Here is a 21,732-nt window from a genome sequence, read left to right on the forward strand (position 1 = left end):
AACACTACAGGCACATGGCTCAGGGTTGTGGGAGATCCATAATCAGACCAGTGCTGGGCTTGTAATGCATTTTCCTGAGAGCTTGTGTCTATGCTTGAAGTCACAAGTAGGTAGTGTCATCTAGGCAGCTCCATCCCTCTTCCTTAGTAGCTCAAGCCTGAGTTAGGATAGAAAGGTCTCTTGGGTTCAGCACTGCAACAGCACCATGAGCAGGAATGGCTGTGTTGCTCCCAAGATGGAGACTAGTAACAAAGTGGTCATCTCCTTGGAAAGGGCCTGCCTTGTTCTCCAATTGACTGAGGATACCAAGCTGTTCATAGAATATCAGGGTTGGAAGGGACCTCAGGAGGTCATCTAGTCTAACCCCCTGCTCAAAGCAGGACCAGTCCCCAACTAAATCATCCCAGCCAGGGCTTTGTCAAGCCTGACCTTAAAAACTTCAAAGGAAGGAGATTCCACCACCTCCCGAGGTAACCTATTCCAGTGCTTCACCACCCTCCTAGTGGAAAAAGTGTTTTCTAATATCCAACCTAAACCTCGCCCACGGCAGCTTGAGACCACTGTTCCTTGTTTTGTCATCTGCTACCACTGAGAACAGTCTACATCCATCCTTTTTGGAACCCCCTTTCAGGTAGTTGAAAGCTGCTATCAAATCCCCCCTCATTCTTCTCTTCCGCAGACTAAACAATTCCAGTTCCCTCAGCCACTCCTCATAAGTCATGTGTTCCCGTCCCCTAATCACTTTTGTTGCCCTGTGCTGGACGCTTTCCAATTTTTTCACCACCTCCTTGTAATGTGGGGCCCAAAACTGGACACACTACTCCAGATGAGGCCTCACCCATGTCGAATAGAGGGGGACGATCACATCCCTCGATCTGCTGGCAGTGCCCCTACTTATACAGCCCAAAATGCCATTGGCCTTCTTGGCAACAAGGGCACACTGTTGACTCCTATCCAGCTTCTTGTCCACTGTAACCCCTAGGTCCTTTTCTGCAGAAAAGTCAGAAACTCCCTAACTGACAGGGAGCAATTACTGAAGCTAGTCTGCCTGTGGAACTGGAGGTGTGTTTTAAACCCTGCTCTGTTATGGATTAAAAATGGCCCCTCCAGCAAACTCACGGGGAAGAGTGAGGAAAAGCAATAGCTAGGTGCAGCCCTGCTGGAATGAGTAAAGGTCTTAGCCTGCTCCTTTTAGGGATATGGAAGAGGAAGTACAGACTGCAGGAGTACTGGTCAGCTAATCTGACTTCTGTGTTCAAGCCCCGTGAAACTCTTTCCTCTTTAGTCCAAGTCTAATAAAATGTGTGAGGTCAATGAGTGGATTTCACATCAGCAGATATTTGCTTCAAACTTGGAAAGAAGCTGGATTTTCTTTACACCATGAAGAGCATTGCAGCCTACATTTCCCCAGCACAGCCCTTACAGCTAACTTTTCCATAGGGAAGGGGTGGTTCTTACACATCCTCAAGCTAGGGTCAGCCGTAAGATACCACATCAAAAAAGTTGCTGGACCAATCTTAACTTATACAAAGCAAATGCAGTAACTGACTAACCCACCAAATGCAGTATTTATGGCACAAGGAGCAGTGAGTTATTTCAGCAAACGCCAGCATGATTCACCCATGGGCTCAAGTGTTTAATCCAAAGGCCTGTTGGAGGATCCAAGGTGTGAGCATAGAGATCACGCTCGCTACACTCCAATGGTCTAAATATTAGAAGGAGAAATGGGAAAAGGAAAGAGATGCTTCCTGCCCCCAGCTGGCTATTTTTCCAGGGCACTACTGCCTGCATAATTAGTGATTGTAGCTACCAGGTAGGAAGACTTGTAGTGTGCTCTGAACATGGTTGGGCTTGCTGCTTTTTCAGCTGGCTGCCTGTGTGGGAGGGCTATGGGTGGGAAGGTGGTTTCTAAGCCCTGAGCATACAATGGTCTCTCTGTGCTCGTGTTACTTGGACCTGTGCAGAGCTCTCTGGAACCCAGCTACTCTTCCCAACTGCCTGTTGAAGTTACTGGGGGTCTGAGTAAAGGCAGGGGCTAGTTTGTGCAGGGCTCATTGTAGAATCAGGGCCTAACACTGCCCCACTCTAGCCCTTGCAACCGCTGAAGGTCGTGTGTCTGGATGGAGGCCCACTCACATCCCCCTGTGGGACAGACACATGGGTGTGAACATCTAGGCTTGCTTTAAAGGAGGGAGGTGAGCAGCTGCCTCAGCCCCAGGCCACTGTCACTCCCTGCTTTGATTTTACTCCCTGTGTGAAGGGCGATGGGGAGGTGATGGGAAGAAGTTATACATGCTGTGATCTGCTGTCACTCCAGCTGGGAAGGGCCCTGGCACTGGAGTAACTAGGCCAGGAATGACAATGGGGAGAGGGTAGAGCCGAGCATAGTGGCTATGACTGACTCCCCCCTGCCCAAACTTTTCCCTGAGCTTCTCTCCCCTCTTAGTCCTTCCCTGTGGCTGCGTCATCCCCATCATTTCCCAAATGCTCCCCTGAGCCTGGGGTTCCACGTATTGAACTGACCCTTATATTGGAACTGCTAACTGCGCTCAGTCTTTAACCCCTCATTGCCCAGTGTGGGGCAACCTAACTCTCTTTGAGCTACCAGCACTCTCCTCTCTTAGATTGTTTTAGTGAGAAAAAACCTTCTACACTGAAAATGTTACCAGGGAAATGGAGCATAAAAGCGCTCTTCAGAGAGACCAACTGGAGCCAAAATTGGCAACTCCAAAACCCTGTAACATTTCAGAGGCTCACAGCCCACACTGGGTAAAGTTGGGAATGCAGCTGTGTGATTGGTCTCCTGAGCTGTCTGTCAAGTGTGTCCAGCCCCATGATGACATCATCACAGGAATATAATGGCTGAGACCTGGGGAAGGTCTGAGTATTGGTGAAAGATTAGGAGTGTAGAAGTTTGGTAAGTTGTGTGGTTAAGCTCTCTACTATGTCTCTGGTTCTTTGGGTGTTTAGATGGGGGCTCTTTCTTCCACAGATTGTGACCCAATGTCTTGCCTGGTGGCCAGTAATAGCTAGGATTGAATGATCAGAAGCTCTTAGCTACTTTCAGTACTTTCTAGCTGTACTTGTGTAAAGCATTTCTAGCTGAGTCTTTGGAGCAAACAGTCCAGGGAAGGTAACTGTCTGCCTTCCAGACTGGGAGGCCTGGATTAATGGTATGTTCTAGGAGATGGAGGCTTCCCTAGAGGAGAATAGACTATTTAACAAGGAGAACTAAATTAGAGCTTGGACTTGGAAAAACTCTCCACTCACCTCTCTACCTGAGCTGAGCTAAGCTATGTTGCCCCCATTCTGGGATGGGGATTGGGACTGCTGGCTGTGGTCTGAATTCTGGTTTGTCCTAATGATCTGCAGGTGGAAACACTTGACTGAGGTGGCTGATTCAGCTGAGACTGGAGTGCTGGCTAACCAATATGTATCTGAAACAGATAATGCAGGAAACACTAAAGGAAAACAGGCCTGGTGCCTTCCTGGAAGGGAAATGCTTCCTGGCCCTAGCTTTCTAGTTAGTGGTCTCACTCTCGCCTCTAGGGGTGATGGTGTCAATTTATTTGAACTGGAATCTGTTTCTTTACCAGACCAGTCTTTAACTGACAATAGAAAATATTTGTTTTTTTACCAGCTAAATCGGCTTTAAAATAACTAGCCTGCCGTAGTGGGCATGTCCTATATAGACTCATAGATCATAAGGTCAGAAGGGACCATTATGATCATCTCCTATGTAACTCAGAATCCGGGGAGACTTAAACACTACTCACTCTGGAGGTCCCTGAAGGCTCGCCAATGGTACCTTCTGAATTCAGTGTTCTGTGTGCGTAGTCAATGGCTACTACCTTCAGCAGGATAACTTCTGTCAGTGATTGTATTCTGGGACAAATGGAATTTTCCCTGGTATTATCTGGGAAAAGACTAAACTAGGAAGATGCCTCTGATGAGCTGTGCAGGTGCCCTGGTGCTCCCTTTGGGAGGCATTGTTGGGTCTAGAAGTCTGAGGAGAAGCTTTGGGAGTGTGTAACACCAACAGACCCTGGTGATTGGCAGGATCAAATCTGGGTCCTCCGGAGCTAAATGCATGAGCCTATACTGCATGAGCTAAAAGCCATAAGGCTCTTAGCTAAAGATGCAGAGCCGATGCGTTAATCTCTGTCTCTCCAACTGGTCCTGGTGCCACGAGATGGGACAGAAGAACACACCCAGAAGGTGTATGGATTACAAGTGCATCCCTGGGCTTGAAGAACTGGCTGTCTCTGAGCCTGCCTTAGATCAAAGGTTTAAGGCCCTGGCCTGTTCTCTGTAGAGAGAGACTTATTACAGGGGGACAACCTGGTCTGGCTCTCAGAGAGAACGGACCGGGGGCAGCTCTCCTGGTGTTCCTACACAACATTGATTTCATTGTTTCCTGCTGTAGCCACTCAATATTCCTTTTTGGGTCTTGCAGGGACATCTCGCTCCACCATGTCTGCTGAGGAAAATGAACCACAGGTGGAGATCCAGGCAGAGGAGCAACAGGTGGGTCCCTCCTGGGGAGGCAGGTGTGCTTGGCAGCTGGAAGGGCTGTTCTAGCTTGAATGTCTCCACTGCTGGAGACAGGGACTCGTAACCACAACACTAGCTAATGCTCCAAGTTCTAGTTCTCGGAGTGCCGTAGTCACTGCCCACAAGTGCCCCCTGAAGCCAGGAGGAGCATCGGCACTGGTGACCCTCTGTATGCTGTCTCCACTCAAACACCGGCAAATCCCGCTGATTATAATACCCAGTAGGGGCATTGTACCGGGTGCTGGACTGAGACATGGTTCCTGATCGGGAGAGAATGCACTTGGAAAGACAGAAGGGTCGGTCCTGGGGCCGGTTTTGTTCAATATCTTCATAAATGATCTGGAGGATGGTGTGGATTGCACTCTCAGCAAATTTGCGGATGATACTAAACTGGGAGGAGTGGTAGATACGCTGGAGGGGAGGGATAGGATACAGAAGGACCTAGACAAATTGGAGGATTGGGCCAAAAGAAATCTGATGAGGTTCAATAAGGATTAGTGCAGGGTCCTGCACTTAGGACGGAAGAACCCAATGCACAGCTACAGACTAGGGACCGAATGGCTAGGCAGCAGTTCTGCGGAAAAGGACCTAGGGGTGACAGTGGACGAGAAGCTGGATATGAGTCAGCAGTGTGCCCTTGTTGCCAAGAAGGCCAATGGCATTTTGGGATGTATAAGTAGGGGCATAGCGAGCAGATCGAGGGACGTGATCGTCCCCCTCTATTCGACATTGGTGAGGCCTCATCTGGAGTACTGTGTCCAGTTTTGGGCCCCACACTTCAAGAAGGATGTGGATAAATTGGAGAGAGTCCAGCGAAGGGCAACAAAAATGATTAGGGGTCTGGAACACATGAGTTATGAGGAGAGGCTGAGGGAGCTGGGATTGTTTAGCCTGCAGAAGAGAAGAGTGAGGGGGGATTTGATAGCTGCTTTCAACTACTTGAAAGGGGGTTCCAAAGAGGATGGCTGTAGACTGTTCTCAATGGTATCAGATGACAGAACGAGGAGTAATGGTCTCAAGCTGCAGTGGGGGAGGTTTAGATTGGATATTAGGAAAAACTTTTTCACTAAGAGGGTGGTGAAACACTGGAATGCGTTACCTAGGGAGGTGGTGGAATCTCCTTCCTTAGAGGTTTTTAAGGTCAGGCTTGACAAAGCCCTGGCTGGGATGATTTAACTGGGAATTGGTCCTGCTTCGAGCAGGGGGTTGGACTAGATGACCTTCTGGGGTCCCTTCCAACCCTTATATTCTATGATTCTAAGGTCTCTCCATTCCATCAGTGAGAGCAGGAATGAGACCGTGACACAGTTCTGTTTTGTTGGTGGGTGTGCCAGGATGGAAGCAGCATTCCTGAGACTTTGCTGAATATAGGCAGCTGTTCTAATGGGACCAGGCTTCTGGGTGTGTAACTAATGTCACAGTCAGGCCACTGAACCCCTGCTGAGAGGGACCGGAGACTACCTAGCTCTGAGGACAGTCTCCTACAGAATCAGTAGTTTGCAGAAGGAAAGACAGGAGGGGCACCTTGACGAGCCAGGAGCTCTTCCTCAGCTGACTCCTCTTTCCCTCCCTCAGACTGCAGGGGACAGGGTGGCTGGCCTGCCCTTGGTCAGCTCTGCCTGTGAGATGGCCTCTGCCAGCTACGCTGCCACCAAAGAGACCCACCCAGCCATCAAAGCGATATGTGAGGTGGCAGAGACTGGGGTGAGAACCATCACCTCTGCTGCTATCACCGGGGCACGGCCCATCCTGGCCCAGCTGGAGCCACAGCGTGAGTAAGGGAAAGGGAGACAGGAACGCTCCTGTGTGTGTAGCGGGGGAGGTGGGTCTGGGGGCAGGCTCAGCCTACAGTGGCTCTAGGCCCACTACTGAACTCGGCCTCCAACTGGCAGCAAACAGAATCCACAGACTCCCTTCTCCTGCTCCCCTCAACTCAGCTAGCTCCTAGACGTGACCTGGCCAAGGCATTGGCCTTGTGCGGAGCGGCTCTGACGGCTGTAGCAGCTGCTGGTGGGGATTCCTGCTCAGGTACCGGCGGTGAGCTGGGCCAGCCTAGAGGCAGGCAGTGCCCAGCCACAATCCCTGGTGTGCGTGGCTGGCCCAGTACCACACAGCCACATGCACTGCGTATGGCACCTAATGCCATGGAGCAATACCTGCTAGAGGGCACAGGAAGCAGCTCCAATGCTAAAAGGATCTGAGCCCATTGCAGGCACTGGAGACTCCTGAAACCCTCTAGGAGAAGCTGGGGGTGGATGAATCATAGAATATAAGGGTTGGAAGGGACCCCAGAAGGTCATCTTGTCCAACCCCCTGCTCGAAGCAGGACCAATTCCCAGTTAAATCATCCCAGCCAGGGCTTTGTCAAGCCTGACCTTAAAAACCTCTAAGGAAGGAGATTCTACCACCTCCCTAGGTAACGCATTCCAGTGTTTCACCACCCTCTTAGTGAAAAAGTTTTTCCTAATATCCAACCTAAACCTCCCCCACTGCAACTTGAGACCATTACTCCTCGTTCTGTCATCTGATACCATTGAGAACAGTCTGGAGCCATCCTCTTTGGAACCCCCTTTCAGGTAGTTGAAAGCAGCTAACTGAACAGATGACTGGCAGCGGGATCTCCCGAGCTAAACATGTGATGAACCAGACTGGCTCCATAGCCTTGGGCAACTTGCCCAACCCCTCTTCCTTGGCTCTCCCATCAGTAACCTGGGGACACTTGCTTAGGAACACCAGTCCTCCAATGTACACGGATTAGCAGCCCCACGAGATCTGTGCACGTGAAGGAATTAAGGGAACGAGTTCTGTGGTTATGTTTCAGTTGCAGGAGCCAATGAACATGCCTGTCGGGGTCTGGACAGACTGGAGGAGCAGCTGCCCATCCTGCAGCAACCGATTGAGAAGGTAACCACACGAGTGTCACGGCTGGTCCTGGAGCAGCATGAGGCTGTGGGCCCTTCACTTCCGCTAGGTGTTCAGTGACCTCTCTTCTGATCCCTTTTCCTCTAGGTGGCTTTGGATGCCCAAGACCTGGTGGGTGCCAAGGATGCAGTCTGCAGCATGGTCACTGAGGCCAAGGATGCAGTGACCAGCAGGGTGAGCGTGGCCCAAGGGGCTGTCCAGGAGAGCGTGGAGGTGACCAAATCCGCCGTGACCAGGAGCATGAGCGCAGTGATGGGCTCCAGCATGGGGCAGATGGCTGCAAGTGTCATAGACGCAGCATTGGGGAAATCTGAGCAGCTGATGGACTACTACCTCCCCATGACAGAGGAGGAGCTTGGTAAGATCCCCTCTGCTGAATACAAACCAATGTGACCCTGGTGTCTTGGGGTGTGGCTTGAACTCAGTGTTCACAGCTGAGCTGCCAAAAGAGCCACCTCTCCTTCGGGCTTCCTTGCAACTTAGCTTGGCTACTAGCCCTCCCTTTGTTCCTTCATGCTGGGCCCTCTGCTCGCCCTGTCTGATGGCTCTGACGCTGCTCCCTGTGCTGCTACCCACTGTCTTACTGGTCAGTGCTGCAGGGCATCCAAACGTGCCCTGGGAAATATTCCATCGGTCACAAGCTCTGGGAGGACTGAACGCATCCCTGCCTTGTATCCTGGCCCTGCCAACCGGTGGTACAAGTAGATTTTAATTCTTATCAGTACGGTGACTCATGGGAGGGACCCAAAAGTGTAGGGGGGCACATGACTCCCCCCCCAAATGACCCCACCCTGCCTTGTGCGGGGAGGGCTCTACAGACTCCAGACAGGAGATGCAACGACGTGGAAGGGCTGGTGGGGGACCAGCTGGGGGCGGTACAGCCAAACCGGAGGAGGTGCCAGCATTCTGCTCCTTTCACTGCTGAGGTTCCTGAGAGCCCTGCGGTTTTCAGTGGATACCGAATGTCATTCCAGTACATCATCCCAGCAACAAATGTCTTAATGGTGCGGCGTACCTGACCTTACTGCCTTACTTGCACCACTGCTGCCAACTGACTCCTTCCCCCTTCCAGCTGAGCTTGCCACAACTCCCCTGGAGGGGCCTGGAGAGGCTCCCGCAGAGCAGCGGAGTTACTACGTGCGTCTGGGTTCCCTGTCGAGCACGCTGCGCCAGCGAGCCTACCAGCACGCCCTGGGCAAGATGAGACAAGCCAGGCAGCGCACCCTGGAGGCCCTCTCCCAGCTCCAGCAAATCATTGACCTGGTAGGAACACGACCCTTCTCCCCTGCCCTGTAGCTGCTGTGGGTCACGGTCTGTCATAAATATAAAGGGAAGGATAAACCACTTTAAAATCCCTCCCAGTCAGAGGAAAAGTCCTCTCACCTGTAAAGGGTTAAGAAGCTAAAGGTAACCTTGCTGGCACCTGACATAAATGACGAATGAGGAGACAAGATACTCTGATAAGCTGCGAGGAGGGAGAAAACCAAGGGTCTGTGTCTGTCTGTATGCTGCTTTTGCCGGGAACAGGAATGGAGTCTTAGAACATTTAGTAAGTAGTCTAGCTAGGTATGTGTTAGATTATGATTTCTTTAAATGGCTAAGAAAAGATGTGTGATGACTATCCCAGTCTGTGTGTCTTTTTTGTAACTTAAGGTTTTGCCGAGAGGGACTCTCTGTTTTGAATCTAATTACCCTGTAAGGTATCTACCATCCTGATTTTACAGAGGTGATTCCTTTACTTCTATTAAAAGTCGTCTTGTAAGAAAACTGAATGCTTTTTCATTGTTCTAAGATCCAAAGGTTTGGGTCTGAGGTCACCTATGCAAATTGGTGAGAATTGTTACCAAACCTTCCCCAGGAAGTGGGGTGCAAGTGTTGGGAGGGTTTTTGGGAGGAAAGACGTGTCCAAACTACGTTCCCCAGTAAACCCAGTTAGAGTTTGGTGGTGGCAGTGGATATTCCAAGGGCAAAGAGTAAAATTAATTTGTACCTTGGGGAAGTTTTAACCTAAGCTGGTGAAAGTAAGCTTCGGAGGTTTTCATGCAGGTCCCCATATCTGTACCCCAGAGTTGGGGAGGAACCTTGACACAGTCTCTGCAGCCTCCCATGCTCAGTGCCATTGGCACTGTTTCTTCCAAGACCCAGCTGTATCTCTGCAGTAGTGCTGCCTGCCTGCTGCCCACACCTAGCTGTGGGAGAGCTTCCCTGGCCAGCCGCCTCCTGCTCTTCCCAGCTAACTGCCCTCTCCCCCTGCAGATCAGCCATGCCAAGCAGGCCGTAGATCAGAAGCTTCACAATGGCCAGGACCGTCTGTACCAAATGTGGCTCCAGTACTGCAGGAGCAACTTGGAAGGGCAGGAGGAACCAGACTCCGCCAAGGTATTCTCCTCCTTCTCGCCCTGACAGCCTTGCTCCAGTGAACTCCCCCCATCTGCAGGGGAGACTTGTAGATACTCCAGTCTCTCTTTCTCCTTCCAGCAGGTTGAAGCTCAGGCTCTAGCCATGTCCCAGAGCCTCACCCAGCAACTGAAAACCATCTGCCTTACTCTCCTGGGCAGCATCCGGGGCCTTCCCAGCACTATCCAGGACAAGGCCCAGCAGGTCTCGAGCAGTACAGAAGAGCTCCAGGCCTCCTTCTCCACTGCCGGCTGTTTCCAGGATCTGTCCAGCAGTGCCCTGGCCCGGAGTCGGGAGATGGTGACCAAGGCCCAGGAGTCCCTGGATGAGCTGCTGGAATACGTGACGCAGAACATTCCCCTGGACTGGATCGTGGGACCCTTCACTCCTGCTGGAGACTCCCCACCATGTCCTGATGAGCTGGTGGAGGAAGGAAAGAAGGTGGAGGCCTGAAGGGTTTCCCCTGCTGCTGGAAGGAATCCAGCTGAATTGCCTGCATAGCTAGTGTGGGGTCTCCTCACTGAGGCCACAGTTCTGCTTTGGCAGATGGTGGACTGAGGTCAGGTCTTCCTTCTGCAGAACCTGAATGTCATTTCCCAGGCACACTTCCCCAGAACCATGTATTACCAGTTACAGGGTGGCATCACTAGTCATGCAGGACTGCATCCCATGCAGGGCTAGTCTGCTTCTCTCAGGACATACTTACAGCTGTCTTCCTCTGTACACAGGAAGTGCTCCTGAGCTTGATCTTTTCCCTAGCTTTGTAATGTGTAAAACTAGGGTTTAATGTTACAATAAACCTCAACTGCATTCAAATTTCTGTCTGCTTAATGTGATTCCCTCCCTGGCTCATGCTCTGTAGAAACATATACTGTACAGGTGACCCCATGCCCCTCTTCTTCACACACACAAACCCCCTCCACCCACTTTCTCTGGCAGGGCTCCAGAATGGCTGAGCTCATCTCCTGGGTGAAGGCATCTCTTCAGGTACCTCCATTTGACACTCTTCCATTGAGACTTTTCTCATGTAGAAGGAGGCAACAGTGTTCTCCCCATTGAGATCACTCGTCTGGCTTCCAGTGGGTAGCAAGGCAACATTACAGGCTCTGAGACCCAACTAACAGAGGGAAAGACCCAGGTTGTTGAGACAGGGCACTATGGCCTTGAGAGGAAATGGGGTGTGTGGAGAACTGAGAACCTACTACTGGTAATGAGCAAAGTTAAAAGGGTCACATACAGTGGTGGGAGACTGCCGGGCCTTGCCTCTAGTCCAGTGCAAGAAGCTCAACAGGTTGGAAGTGTCTAGGAAAAGATGGTGAATTGACAACTCCAGGCAACTGGGATTTAACAAAACACACACAGGGAGACTAGCTGCAAGAGAGAGAGCAGCAGATACTCTTGCTGAAGCATGGACATCAGCCAGCCTGCATCCTTCCTCCCTGCCATTAGCCAAGCACCTGCGTAATCTTTCCTACTGCCTAGTGTAAACCTAGCCAGGCTAATGGCTCAGGGTTGTGGGAGATCCATAGTAGGACCAGTGCTGGGCTTGGAATGCATTTTCCTGAGAGCTTGTGTCTATGCTTGAAGTCACAAGTGGGTAGTGTCATCTCGGCAGCTCCATCACTTTTGCTTATCCTAACTCCGGCTTGAGCTATTAATAAGCTTCAGGCAAGGAAATGTCTCTCGGGTTCAGCACTGCAACAGGACCATGAGCAGGAATGGGTGTGTAGCTCTCAAAGATAGAGACTAGTAATCAAAGTGGTGATGGATGCAGCTCCCAGGGCTAGTTACTCTGGATCTCATTGAACAGGGCCTGTCTTGTACTCCCAATGGACTGGGGCTACAAAGGTTTTCATAGACTCCTAGAATATGGGGGTTGGAAGGGACCTTAGGAGGTCATCTAATCCAACCCCCTGCTCAAAGCAGGACCAATCCCCAGTTAAATCATCCCAGCCAGGGTTTTGTCAAACCCGACCTTAAAAACTTCAAAGGAAGGAGATTCCACCACCTTCCTAGGTAACGCATTCCAGTGCTTCATCACCCTTCTAGTGAAAAAGTTTTTCCTAATATCCAACCTAAACCTTCCCCACTACAACTTGATACCATTGATCCTTGTTCTGTCATCTGTACCACTGAGAACTGTCTAGATGCATCCTCTTTGGAATTCCCTCTCAGGTAGCTGAAAGCAGCTATCAAATCCCCCCCCCCCCCGTTCTTCTCTTCTGCAGGCTAAACAATTCCAGTTCCCTTAGCCTCTCCTCATAAATCATGTGTTCCAGTCCCCTCAACATTTTTGTTGCACTCTGCTGGACACTTTCCAATTTTTTCACATACTTTTTGTAGTGTAGGGCCTAAAACTGGACATAGTACTCCAGATCAGGCCTCACAAATGTTGAATAGAGGAGAACAATCATGTCTGTCGATTTGCTGGCAATGCCCCTATTTACACAACCCAAAATGTCATTGGCCGTCTTGGCAACAAGGGCACACTGTTGACTCATAGCCAGTTTCTTGTCCACTGTAACTTCGAGGTCCTTTTCTGCAGAAAAGTCAGAAACTCCCTAACTGACAGTGAGCGATCACTGAGGCTAATTTGCCTGTGTAACTGGAAGTGTGTTACATACCCTGCTGTGTTCTGGATTAACAGAGGCCCCTCCAACACACTAGCTAGGTGGAGCCCTGCTGGGGTGAGTAAAGGTCCTAGTCTGCTCCTTTTAGGAATATGGAAGAGTAAGTGCAGACTTCAGGAGTGCTGGTCAGCTAACATGACTTCTGTATCCAAGCCCAGTGAAGCTCTTTCCTCTTTTGTCCTAGTCTAATAAAATGTGTGATGTCAATGAGTGGATTTCACATCAACAGATATTAGCTTCAAACTTGGATAGAAGTGGGAGCTGGATTTTCTTTACGCCATGAAGAACATTGCAGCCTACGTTTCCCGACCGCAGCCCCTGCAGCTAATCTTTCCGTAGAGAAGGAGCGGTTCTAACACATCCCCAAGCAGGGTCAGACCTAAGAAACTTGATGGAAAATGTTGCTGCACCACTCTCAAGTTATATAAAGCAAATTCAGTGACTGACTAACCCACCGGGTGCAGTATTTATTCAAAGAGCAGTGAGTTATTTCAGCAAACCCCAAACCAACGGGCTCGAGTGTTTAATCCAAAGGCCTGTTGGAGGATTCAAGGTGTGAGCATAGAGATCACACCAGCTACACCCCAATGGTCTGAATATTAGAAGGAGGAATGGGAAAAGGAAAGAGATGCTTCCTACCCCCAGCTGGCTTTCTCTCCTGGGTGGCACCCTCTGGATAATGAGTGATTATAGCTGTAGATCCCAGGTAGGAAGACTTGTAGTGTGCTCTCAACATGGTTGGGCTCGCTGCTTCTTCTGGCTGCCTGTGTGGGAGGGCTATGGGTGGGAAGGTGGTTTCTAAGCCCTGACCATGCAATGGTCTCTCTGTGCTAGGGATACTTGGACCTGTGCAGAGCCCTCTGGAACTCAGCTGCTCTTCCCAACTGCCTGTTGAAGTTACTGGGGGTCTGAGTAAAGGCAGGGGCTGGTTTGTGCAGGGCTCATTGTAGAATCAGAGCCTAAAACGGCCCCACTCTGGCCCTTGCAGCCACTGAAGCTGAAGATCTTGTGTTTAGATGGAGGCCCTCTCACATCCCTCTGTGGGACAGACACATGGGTATGAACATCTAGGCTTGCTTTAAAGGAGGGAGGTGAGCACCTGCCTCAGCCCCAGGCCACTGTCACTCTGCTCAGCTGCTCCAGGCATTTGCACTCCCTGCTTTGATTTTACTCCCTGTGTGAAAGGTGTAGGGAGGTTATGGGACGAAGTTATGCCTGGTGTGATCTGCTGTCACTCTGGCTGGGAAGGACCCTGGCACTGGAGTAACTAGGCCAGGAATGATAATGGGGAGAGGGCAGAGCCGAGGATAGTGGCTATAACTGACACACACTCCCAAATTTTTCCCTGAGCTTCTCTCCCCACTTAGTGCTTCCCTTTGGCTGTGTCACCCCCAGCATCTGCCCAAATGCTCCCCAGATACCCCCTGAGCCTGGGGATTCCACGTATTGAACTGACCCTTATACTGGAACTGCTAACTGCCCTCAGTCTTAACCCCTTATTGCCCAGTGTGGGGCTACCTAACTCTCTTTGAGGTTCTGGGCCTAACTCACTTAGGCCTTGCAATGCTGAGAGGAGCAATAGCTAAATACCTTTAAAAACCTGTGCCATGTTCTCTTCCCTGGACAAGTCAACCAACAGGAAAGCTATAAATGAACTGAGGAGTATCTTGTGCCAGCTGGGCCAGAATAACTTCCCCAGCCACTTTTGGAGTGGGCAGGAAAGGAAAATAATACAACAGCTACCAGCACTCTCCTCCTCTCTTAGATGGTTTTACTGTCAAAAATCTTCTACACTGAAAATGTGACCAGGGAAATGGAGCGTAAAGGCGCTCTTCAGAGAGAACAACCGGAGTACTCTGAGAATATGAACCATTATTATTATTTGTATGACCGTAGCATTTCAAAGCCAAAATCAGAACTGGAATCCCATTGTGCTAGGTACTGTCTTAACAGAGAGTAAAAGGCCTGCCCCAAACAGCTCATAATCTGAAACTAGGTTTGCCAGCCCTCCAGGATTGTCCTGAACTCTCCAGGAATTAAAGATTAATCTTTAATTAAAGATTGTCATGTGATGAGACCTCCAGGAACGCATCCAACCAAGATTGGCAACTCTCACACCCTGTAACTTTTCATGGGCTCACAGCTCTCACTGGGCAAAGTAGAGAATGCAGCTGTGTGACTGGTCTCCTGAGCTGTCTGTCAAGTGTGTCCAGCCCCATGATGACATCATCACAGGAATATAATGGCTGAGACTTGAGGGAGGTCTGAGTATTGGTGAAGGATTAGTAGTGTGGAAGTTTGGTAAGATGTGTGGTTAACTTCTGTGTTATGTCTCTGGTTCCTAGGTTCTGTATCTGTTAAGATGGGGGCTCTTTTCTTACACAGAGTGTGACCCAATGTCTTGCCTGATGGCCAGTAGTGGCTCGGATTCAATGGTCAGAAGCTCTTAGCTAGTTTCAGTGCTTAGTAGCTGTACTTGTGTAAAGCATTTTGAGTTCAGTGTTCTGAGCAAATGGTCCAGGGAAGGAAACTATTTGCCTTCCAGACTGGGAGGCCTGGATTAATGGTATGTTCTAGGAGATGGAGGCTTCCCTAGAGGAGAATAGAATATTTAACTAGGAGAACTAAATTAGAGTTTGGACTAGGGGAAAAACTCCTACTCACCTCTCGACCTGAGCAAAGCTATGCTGTTCCCATGCAGGCATGGGGAATGGGACTTCTGGTTGTGGTCTGAGTTCTGGCTTGTCCTAAAGATCTTCAGGGGGAAACACTTGACTGAGGTGGCTGATTCAGCTGAGACTGGAGTGCTGGGTAACCAATATGTATCTGAAACAGATAATGCAGGAAACACTAAAGGAAAACAGGCCTGGTGCCTTCCCATAAGGGAAATGCTTCCTGGCCCTAGCTTTCTAGTTAGTGGTCTCACTCTCCCCTCTAGGAGTGATGGTGTCAACTTACCTGAACTGGAATCTGTTTCTTTAGCAGACCATCTTTACCTGACAATAGAAGATATTTGTATTTTTACCAGCTAAATTGGCTTTAAAATAACCAGCCTGCCATAGTGGGCATCTCCTATGTAGACTCATAGATATTAAGGTCATAAGGCACCATTATGATCATCTCCTATGTAATTCAGTATCCAGGGAGACTCCTACACTACTCACTCAAGAGGTCCCTGAAGGCTCCCCAGTGGTACCTTCTCAATTCAGTATTCTGTGTGTGTAGTCAATGGCTACTACCTTCAGCAGGATAACTTCTGTCAGTGATTGTACTCTGGGACAAATGGAATTAGCCCCGGTACTATCTGGGAAAAGACTAAACTGGGAGGGTGCCTCTGATGAGCTGTGCAGGTGTCCTGGTGCTCCCGTTGGGAGGCATTGTCAGGTCTAGAAGTCTGAGGAGACGCTTTGGGAGTGTGTAAAGCCAAAAGACCCTGGTAATGGGCAGGATCAAACCTGGGACCTCTGGACCTAAATGGATGAGCCTCTACTGCATGAGCTAAAAGCCATAAGGCTCTTACTAAGACCGTAAAGCCGATAAATTAATCTCTGCCTCTCTAACTGGTCCTGGTGCCACGAGATGGGACAGAAGAACACACCCACAAGATGTGTGGATTACAAGTGCATCCCTGGGCTTGAAGAACTGGCTGTTTCTGAGCCTGCCTTAGATCAAAGGTTTAAGGGCCTGGCCTGCTCTCTGTAGAGAGAGACTTACTGCAGGGGGACAACCTGGTCTGGCTCTTACAGAAAACGGACCGGGAGCAGCTCTCCTGGTATTCCTACACAAGATTGATTTCACTGTTTCCTGCTGTAGCCACTCAATATTCCTCTTTGGGTCTTGCAGGGACATCTCACTCCACCATGTCTGCTAAGGAAAATGAACCACAGGTGGAGATCCAGGCAGAGGAGCAACAGGTGGGTCCCTCCTGGGGAGGCAGGTGTGCTTGGCGGCTGGAAAGGCTGTTCTAGCTTGAATGTCTCCACTGCTGGAGACAGGGACTCGTAACCACAACATTAGCCAATGACTCTAGCTCTCAGAGTGCCGTAGTCACTGCCCACAAGTGCCTCCTGAATCCGGGAGGAGCACAGGTGACCCTGTGAATGCTGTCTGCATTAGAACACTGGCAAATCCCGTTGATTGCAATGCCCAGTGGGGGCATTGTACCAGGTGCTGGACCGAGACATGGTTCCTGATCGAGAGAGACTGCACTTGGAAAGACAAAAGGTCTCTCCATTCCTGCTCTCACTGATGGAACGAGACCGTGACACAGTTCTGTTTTGTTGGTGGGTGTGCCAGGACAAAAGCAGCGTTCCTGAGACCTTGCTGAATATAGGCAGCTGTTCCAATGGAACCAGGCTTCTGGGTCTGTAACTAATCTCACAGGCAGGCCACTGAAACCCAGCTGAAATGGACAGGAGACTGTCCTCAGAGCTGGGCAGTCTCCTACAGAATCAGTAGTTGCAGAGGAAAAGAGACAGGAGGGGCACCTTGAGAAGCCAGGAACTCTTCCTCAACTGACTCCTCTTTCCCTCCCCTAGACTGCAGGGAACAGGGTGGCTGGCCTGCCCTTGGTCAGCTCTGCCTGTGAGATGGCCTCTGCCAGCTATGCTGCCACCAAAGAGACCCACCCAGCCATCAAAGGGGTCTGTCAGGTCGTAGAGACTGGGGTGAGGGCCATCACCTCTGCTGCCATCACTGGGGCACGGCCTATCCTAGACCAGCTGGAGCTACAGCGTGAGTAAGGGAAAGGGAGACAGGAACACTCCTGTGTGTGTGGCGGGGGAGGTGGGTCTGGGGGCAGGCTCAGCCTACAGTGGCTCTAGGCCCACTACTGAACTCTGCCTCCAACTGGCAGGAAACAGAATCCACAAACTCCCTTCTCCTGCTCCCCTGAACTCAGCTAGCTCCTAGACGTGATCTGGCCAAGGCATTGGCCTTGTGCGGAGGAGTTCTGACGGCTGCAGCAGCTGTTGGTGTGGGGGATTCCTGCTCAGGTACCCGCGGTGAGCTGGGCCGGCCTAGAGGCAGGCAGTGCCCAGCCACAATCCCTGGTGTGCGTGGCTGGCCCAGTACCACACAGCCACATGCACTGCGTATGGCACCTAATGCCATGGAGCAATACCTGCTAGAGGGCACAGGAAGCAGCTCCAATGCTAAAAGGATCTGAGCCCATTGCAGGCACTGGAGACTCCTGAAACCCTCCAGGAGAAGCTGGGGGTGGATGAACAGATGACTGGCAGCCGGATCTCCTGACTGCTAAACCTGGCTCTGAAACAGACTGGTTCCATAGCCTTGGGCAACTTGCCCAACCCCTCTTCCTTGGCTCTACCATCAGTAACCGGGGGAGACTTGCTTAGGAACACCAGTCCTCCAATGTACACAGATTAGCAGCCCCACGAGATCTGTGGACGTGAAGGAATTAAGGGAACGAGTTCTGTGGTTATGTTTCAGTTGCAGCAGCCAATGAACATGCCTGTCGGGGTCTGGACAGACTGGAGGAGCAGCTGCCCATCCTGCAGCAGCCGATTGAGAAGGTAACCACACGAGTGTCACGACTGGTCCTGGAGCAGGATGAGGCTGTGGGCCCTTCACTTCCGCTAGGTGTTCAGTGACCTCTCTTTTGACCCCTTTCCCTCTAGGTGGCTTTGGATGCCCAAGAAATCGTGCGTGCCACAATGGTGGGTGCCAAGGATGCAGTCTGCAGCACGGTCACTGAGGCCAAGGATGCAGTGACCAGCATGGTAGGCGTGTCCCAAGGGGCTGTCCATGAGAGCATGGAGGTGACCAAATCTGCCGTGACCAGCAGCATGAGCACAGTGATGGGCTCCAGCATGGGGCAGATGGCTGCGAGTGTCATAGACGCAGCATTGGGGAAATCTGAGCAGCTGATGGACTACTACCTCCCCATGACGGAGGAGGAGCTCGGTAAGATCCCCTCTGCTGAATACAAACCAATGTGACCCTGGTGTCTTGGGGTGTGGCTTGAACTCAGTGCTCACAGCTGAGCTGCCAAAAGAGCCACCTCTCCTTTTGGACTTCCTTGCAACCTAGCTTGGCTACTAGCCCTCCCTTAGTTCCTTCATGCTGGGCCCTAAGCTAGCCCTGTCTGATGGCTCTGACGCTGCTCCCTGTGCAGCTACCTGCTGCCTTACTGGTCGGTGCTGCAGGGCATCCAAACATGCCCTGGGAAAGATTCCATCGGTCACAAGCTCTGGGAGGACTGAACGCATCCCTGCCTTGTATCCTGGCCCTGCCAACCAGTGGTACAAGTAGATTTTAATTCTTACCAGTACAGCGACTCATGGGAGGGACCCAAAAGTGTGGGGGGGCACATGACTCCCCCCAAACGACCCCACCCTGCCTCGTGCGGGGAGGGCTCTACAGACTCCAGACAGGAGATGGAACTACGTGGAAGGGCTGGTGGGGGGCCAGCTGGGGGTGGTACAGACACACCGGAGGAGGTGCCAGCATTCTGCTCCTTTCGCTTCTGCGGTTCCTGAGAGCCCTGCGGTTTTCAGTGGATACCGAACGTCATTCCAGTACGTCATCCCAGCAACAAATGTCTTAATGGTGCGGCGTACCTGACCTTACTGCCTGACTTGAACCACTGCTGCCAACTGACCCCTTCCCCCTTCCAGCTGAGCTTGCCACAACTCCCCTTGAGGGGCCTGGAGAGGCTCCTGCAGAGGCTCCTGCAGAGCAGCGGAGTCACTACGTGCGTCTGGGTTCCCTGTCGAGCACGCTGCGCCAGCGAGCCTACCAGCACGCCCTGGGCAAGATGAGACAAGCCAGGCAGCGCACCCTGGAGGCCCTCTCCCAGCTCCAGCAAATCATTGACCTGGTAGGAACACGACCCCTCTCCCCTGCCCTGTAGCTGCTGTGGGTCACGGTCTCTGCAGCCTCCCATGCTCAGTGCTATTGGCACTGTTTGTTCCTGGGCCCAGCTGTGTCGCTGCAGTAGTGCTGCCCGCCTGCTGCCCACACCTAGCTGTGGGAGAGCTTCCCTGGCCAGCCGCCTCCTGCTCTTCCCAGCTAACTGCCCTCTCCCCCTGCAGATCAGCCATGCCAAGCAGGCCGTAGATCAGAAGCTTCACAATGGCCAGGACCGTCTGTACCAAATGTGGCTCCAGTACTGCAGGGGGAAGTTGGAAGGGCAGGAGGAACCAGACTCCGCAAAGGTATTCTCCTCCTTCTCGCCCTGACAGCCTTGCTCCAGTGAACTCCCCCCATCTGCAGGGGAGACCTATAGATACTCCAGTCTCTCTTTCTCCTTCCAGCAGGTTGAAGCTCAGGCTCTAGCCATGTCCCAGAGCCTCACCCAGCAACTGAAAACCACCTGCCTTACTCTCCTGGGCAGCATCCAGGGCCTTCCCAGCACTATCCAGGACAAGGCCCAGCAGGTCTCGAGCAGTACAGAAGAGCTCCAGGCCTCCTTCTCCAGTGCCGGCTGTTTCCAGGATCTGTCCAGCAGTGCCCTTGCCCGGGGTCGGGAGATGGTGACCAAGGCCCAGAAGTCCTTGGATGAGCTCCTGGAATACGTGACGCAGAACATTCCCCTGGATTGGATCGTGGGACCCTTCACTCCTGCTGGAGACTCCCCACCGTGTCCTGATGAGCTGGTGGAGGAAGGAAAGAAGGTGGAGGCCTGAAGGGTTCCCCCTGCTGCTGGAAGGAATCCAGCTGAATTGCCTGCATAGCTAGTGTGGGGTCTCCTCACTGAGGCCGTAGTTCTGCTTTGGCAGGTGGTGGACTGCAGAAGGAAGAGCTGACCTCAGAATTACAGAACCTGAATGTCATTTCCCAGGCACACTTCCCCAGAACCATGTATTACCAGTTACAGGGTGGCATCACTAGTCATGCAGGACTGCATCCCTTGCAGGGCTAGTCTGCTTCTCTCAGGACAGACATACAGCTGTCTTCCTCTGTACACAGGAAGTGCTCCTGAGCTTGATCTTTTCCCTAGCTGTGTAATGTGTAAAACAAGGGTTTAATGTCCCAATAAACTGCAACTGCATTCAAATTCCTGTCTGCTTAATGTGATTCCCTCCCCGACTTGTGCTCTCTACAAACATTTACTGTACAGATGACCCCATTCCCCCTCTTCTTCACACACCCCCTTTCTCTCTGGCAGGGCTCCAGAATGGCTGAGCTTGTCTCCTGGGTGAAGGCATCTCTTCAGGTGCCTCCATTTGACTCTCTTCCATTGAGACTTTTCTCATGTAGAAGGAGGCAACAGCCCATTGAGAACACTCATCTGGCTTCCAGTGTGTAGGAAGGCAACAATACAGACTGTGAGACCAAGTAACAGAGGGAAGAGCCCAGTGTGTTATGGCACTATGGCCTTGAGAGGAAATGTAGGTTCTCAGCTTTCCACACACCCCTATTGGTAATGAGTGAAGTTAAAAGGGTCATATACAGTGGTGGGAGACTGCCAGGCTTTGCCTCTAATCCAGTGTAAGAAGCTCAACAGGTTGGAAGTGTCCAGGAAAAGGGATGGTGAATTGTTAAATCCCAGTTGCCTGGAGTTGCCAAACGCACCCCTGCGCGCACACACAGGGAGACTAGCTGCAAGATAGAGAGCAGCAGACAGTCTTGCTGAGCATGGACATCAGCCAGCCTGCGTCCTTCCTCCCTGCTGTTAGCCAAGCACCTGCCTAACCTTTCCTACTTCCTAGTGTAAACCTAGCCAGGTCAATAACACTACAGGCACATGGCTCAGGGTTGTGGGAGATCCATAATCAGACCAGTGCTGGGCTTGTAATGCATTTTCCTGAGAGCTTGTGTCTATGCTTGAAGTCACAAGTAGGTAGTGTCATCTAGGCAGCTCCATCCCTGTTTCTTAGTAGCTCAAGCCTGAGTTAGGATAGAAAGGTCTCTTGGGTTCAGCACTGCAACAGCACCATGAGCAGGAATGGCTGTGTTGCTCCCAAAGATGGAGACTAGTAACAAAGTGGTCATCTCCTTGGAAAGGGCCTGCCTTGTTCTCCAATTGACTGAGGATACCAAGCTCTTCATAGAATATCAGGGTTGGAAGGGACCTCAGGAGGTCATCTAGTCTAACCCCCTGCTCAAAGCAGGACCAGTCCCCAACTAAATCATCCCAGCCAGGGCTTTGTCAAGCCTGACCTTAAAAACTTCAAAGGAAGGAGATTCCACCACCTCCCGAGGTAACCTATTCCAGTGCTTCACCACCCTCCTAGTGGAAAAAGTGTTTACTAATATCCAACCT

General features: G+C 51.3%; 2 protein-coding genes across 2 annotated transcripts; both read left to right on the forward strand.

Annotated features, from left to right (window-relative positions):
• The first annotated feature begins 4,452 nt into the window (after positions 1–4,452).
• LOC142072056 (perilipin-3-like) lies at positions 4,453–10,326 on the forward strand. Its single transcript, XM_075128267.1, has 7 exons — positions 4,453–4,527; positions 6,130–6,325; positions 7,376–7,458; positions 7,564–7,834; positions 8,549–8,739; positions 9,733–9,855; positions 9,958–10,326. Exons 1-7 carry the CDS (start codon positions 4,474–4,476, stop codon positions 10,324–10,326), a joined length of 1,287 nt encoding a protein of 428 aa, XP_074984368.1. The 5' UTR covers positions 4,453–4,473.
• A 495-nt stretch (positions 10,327–10,821) lies between these two features.
• On the forward strand, positions 10,822–20,152 carry LOC125629874 (perilipin-3-like). The gene is made up of 8 exons (XM_075128951.1): positions 10,822–10,860; positions 16,250–16,417; positions 17,042–17,237; positions 17,955–18,037; positions 18,143–18,428; positions 19,142–19,344; positions 19,559–19,681; positions 19,784–20,152. The coding sequence occupies exons 1-8, from the start codon at positions 10,822–10,824 to the stop codon at positions 20,150–20,152; spliced, it is 1,467 nt and encodes a 488-aa protein (XP_074985052.1).
• The last annotated feature ends 1,580 nt before the right edge of the window (positions 20,153–21,732 follow it).

Source organism: Caretta caretta, chromosome 5 (genome assembly GCF_965140235.1).
Source record: "Caretta caretta isolate rCarCar2 chromosome 5, rCarCar1.hap1, whole genome shotgun sequence".
In the NCBI taxonomy this organism is placed as follows: domain Eukaryota; kingdom Metazoa; phylum Chordata; order Testudines; family Cheloniidae; genus Caretta; species Caretta caretta.

Excerpts from the sequence above, each read along its gene's own strand:
- LOC142072056 (XM_075128267.1), top strand. The coding sequence starts at position 4,474 with ATGTCTGCTGAGGAAAATGAACCACAGGTGGAGATCCAGGCAGAGGAG. Across the intron at positions 6,326-7,375 it reads GGCCCAGCTGGAGCCACAGC|TTGCAGGAGCCAATGAACAT; the intron begins GTGAGTAAGGGA and ends GTTATGTTTCAG. Across the intron at positions 7,835-8,548 it reads CATGACAGAGGAGGAGCTTG|CTGAGCTTGCCACAACTCCC; the intron begins GTAAGATCCCCT and ends TCCCCCTTCCAG.
- LOC125629874 (XM_075128951.1), top strand. The coding sequence starts at position 10,822 with ATGGCTGAGCTCATCTCCTGGGTGAAGGCATCTCTTCAG. Across the intron at positions 10,861-16,249 it reads GGGTGAAGGCATCTCTTCAG|AAAACGGACCGGGAGCAGCT; the intron begins GTACCTCCATTT and ends TGGCTCTTACAG. Across the intron at positions 17,238-17,954 it reads AGACCAGCTGGAGCTACAGC|TTGCAGCAGCCAATGAACAT; the intron begins GTGAGTAAGGGA and ends GTTATGTTTCAG.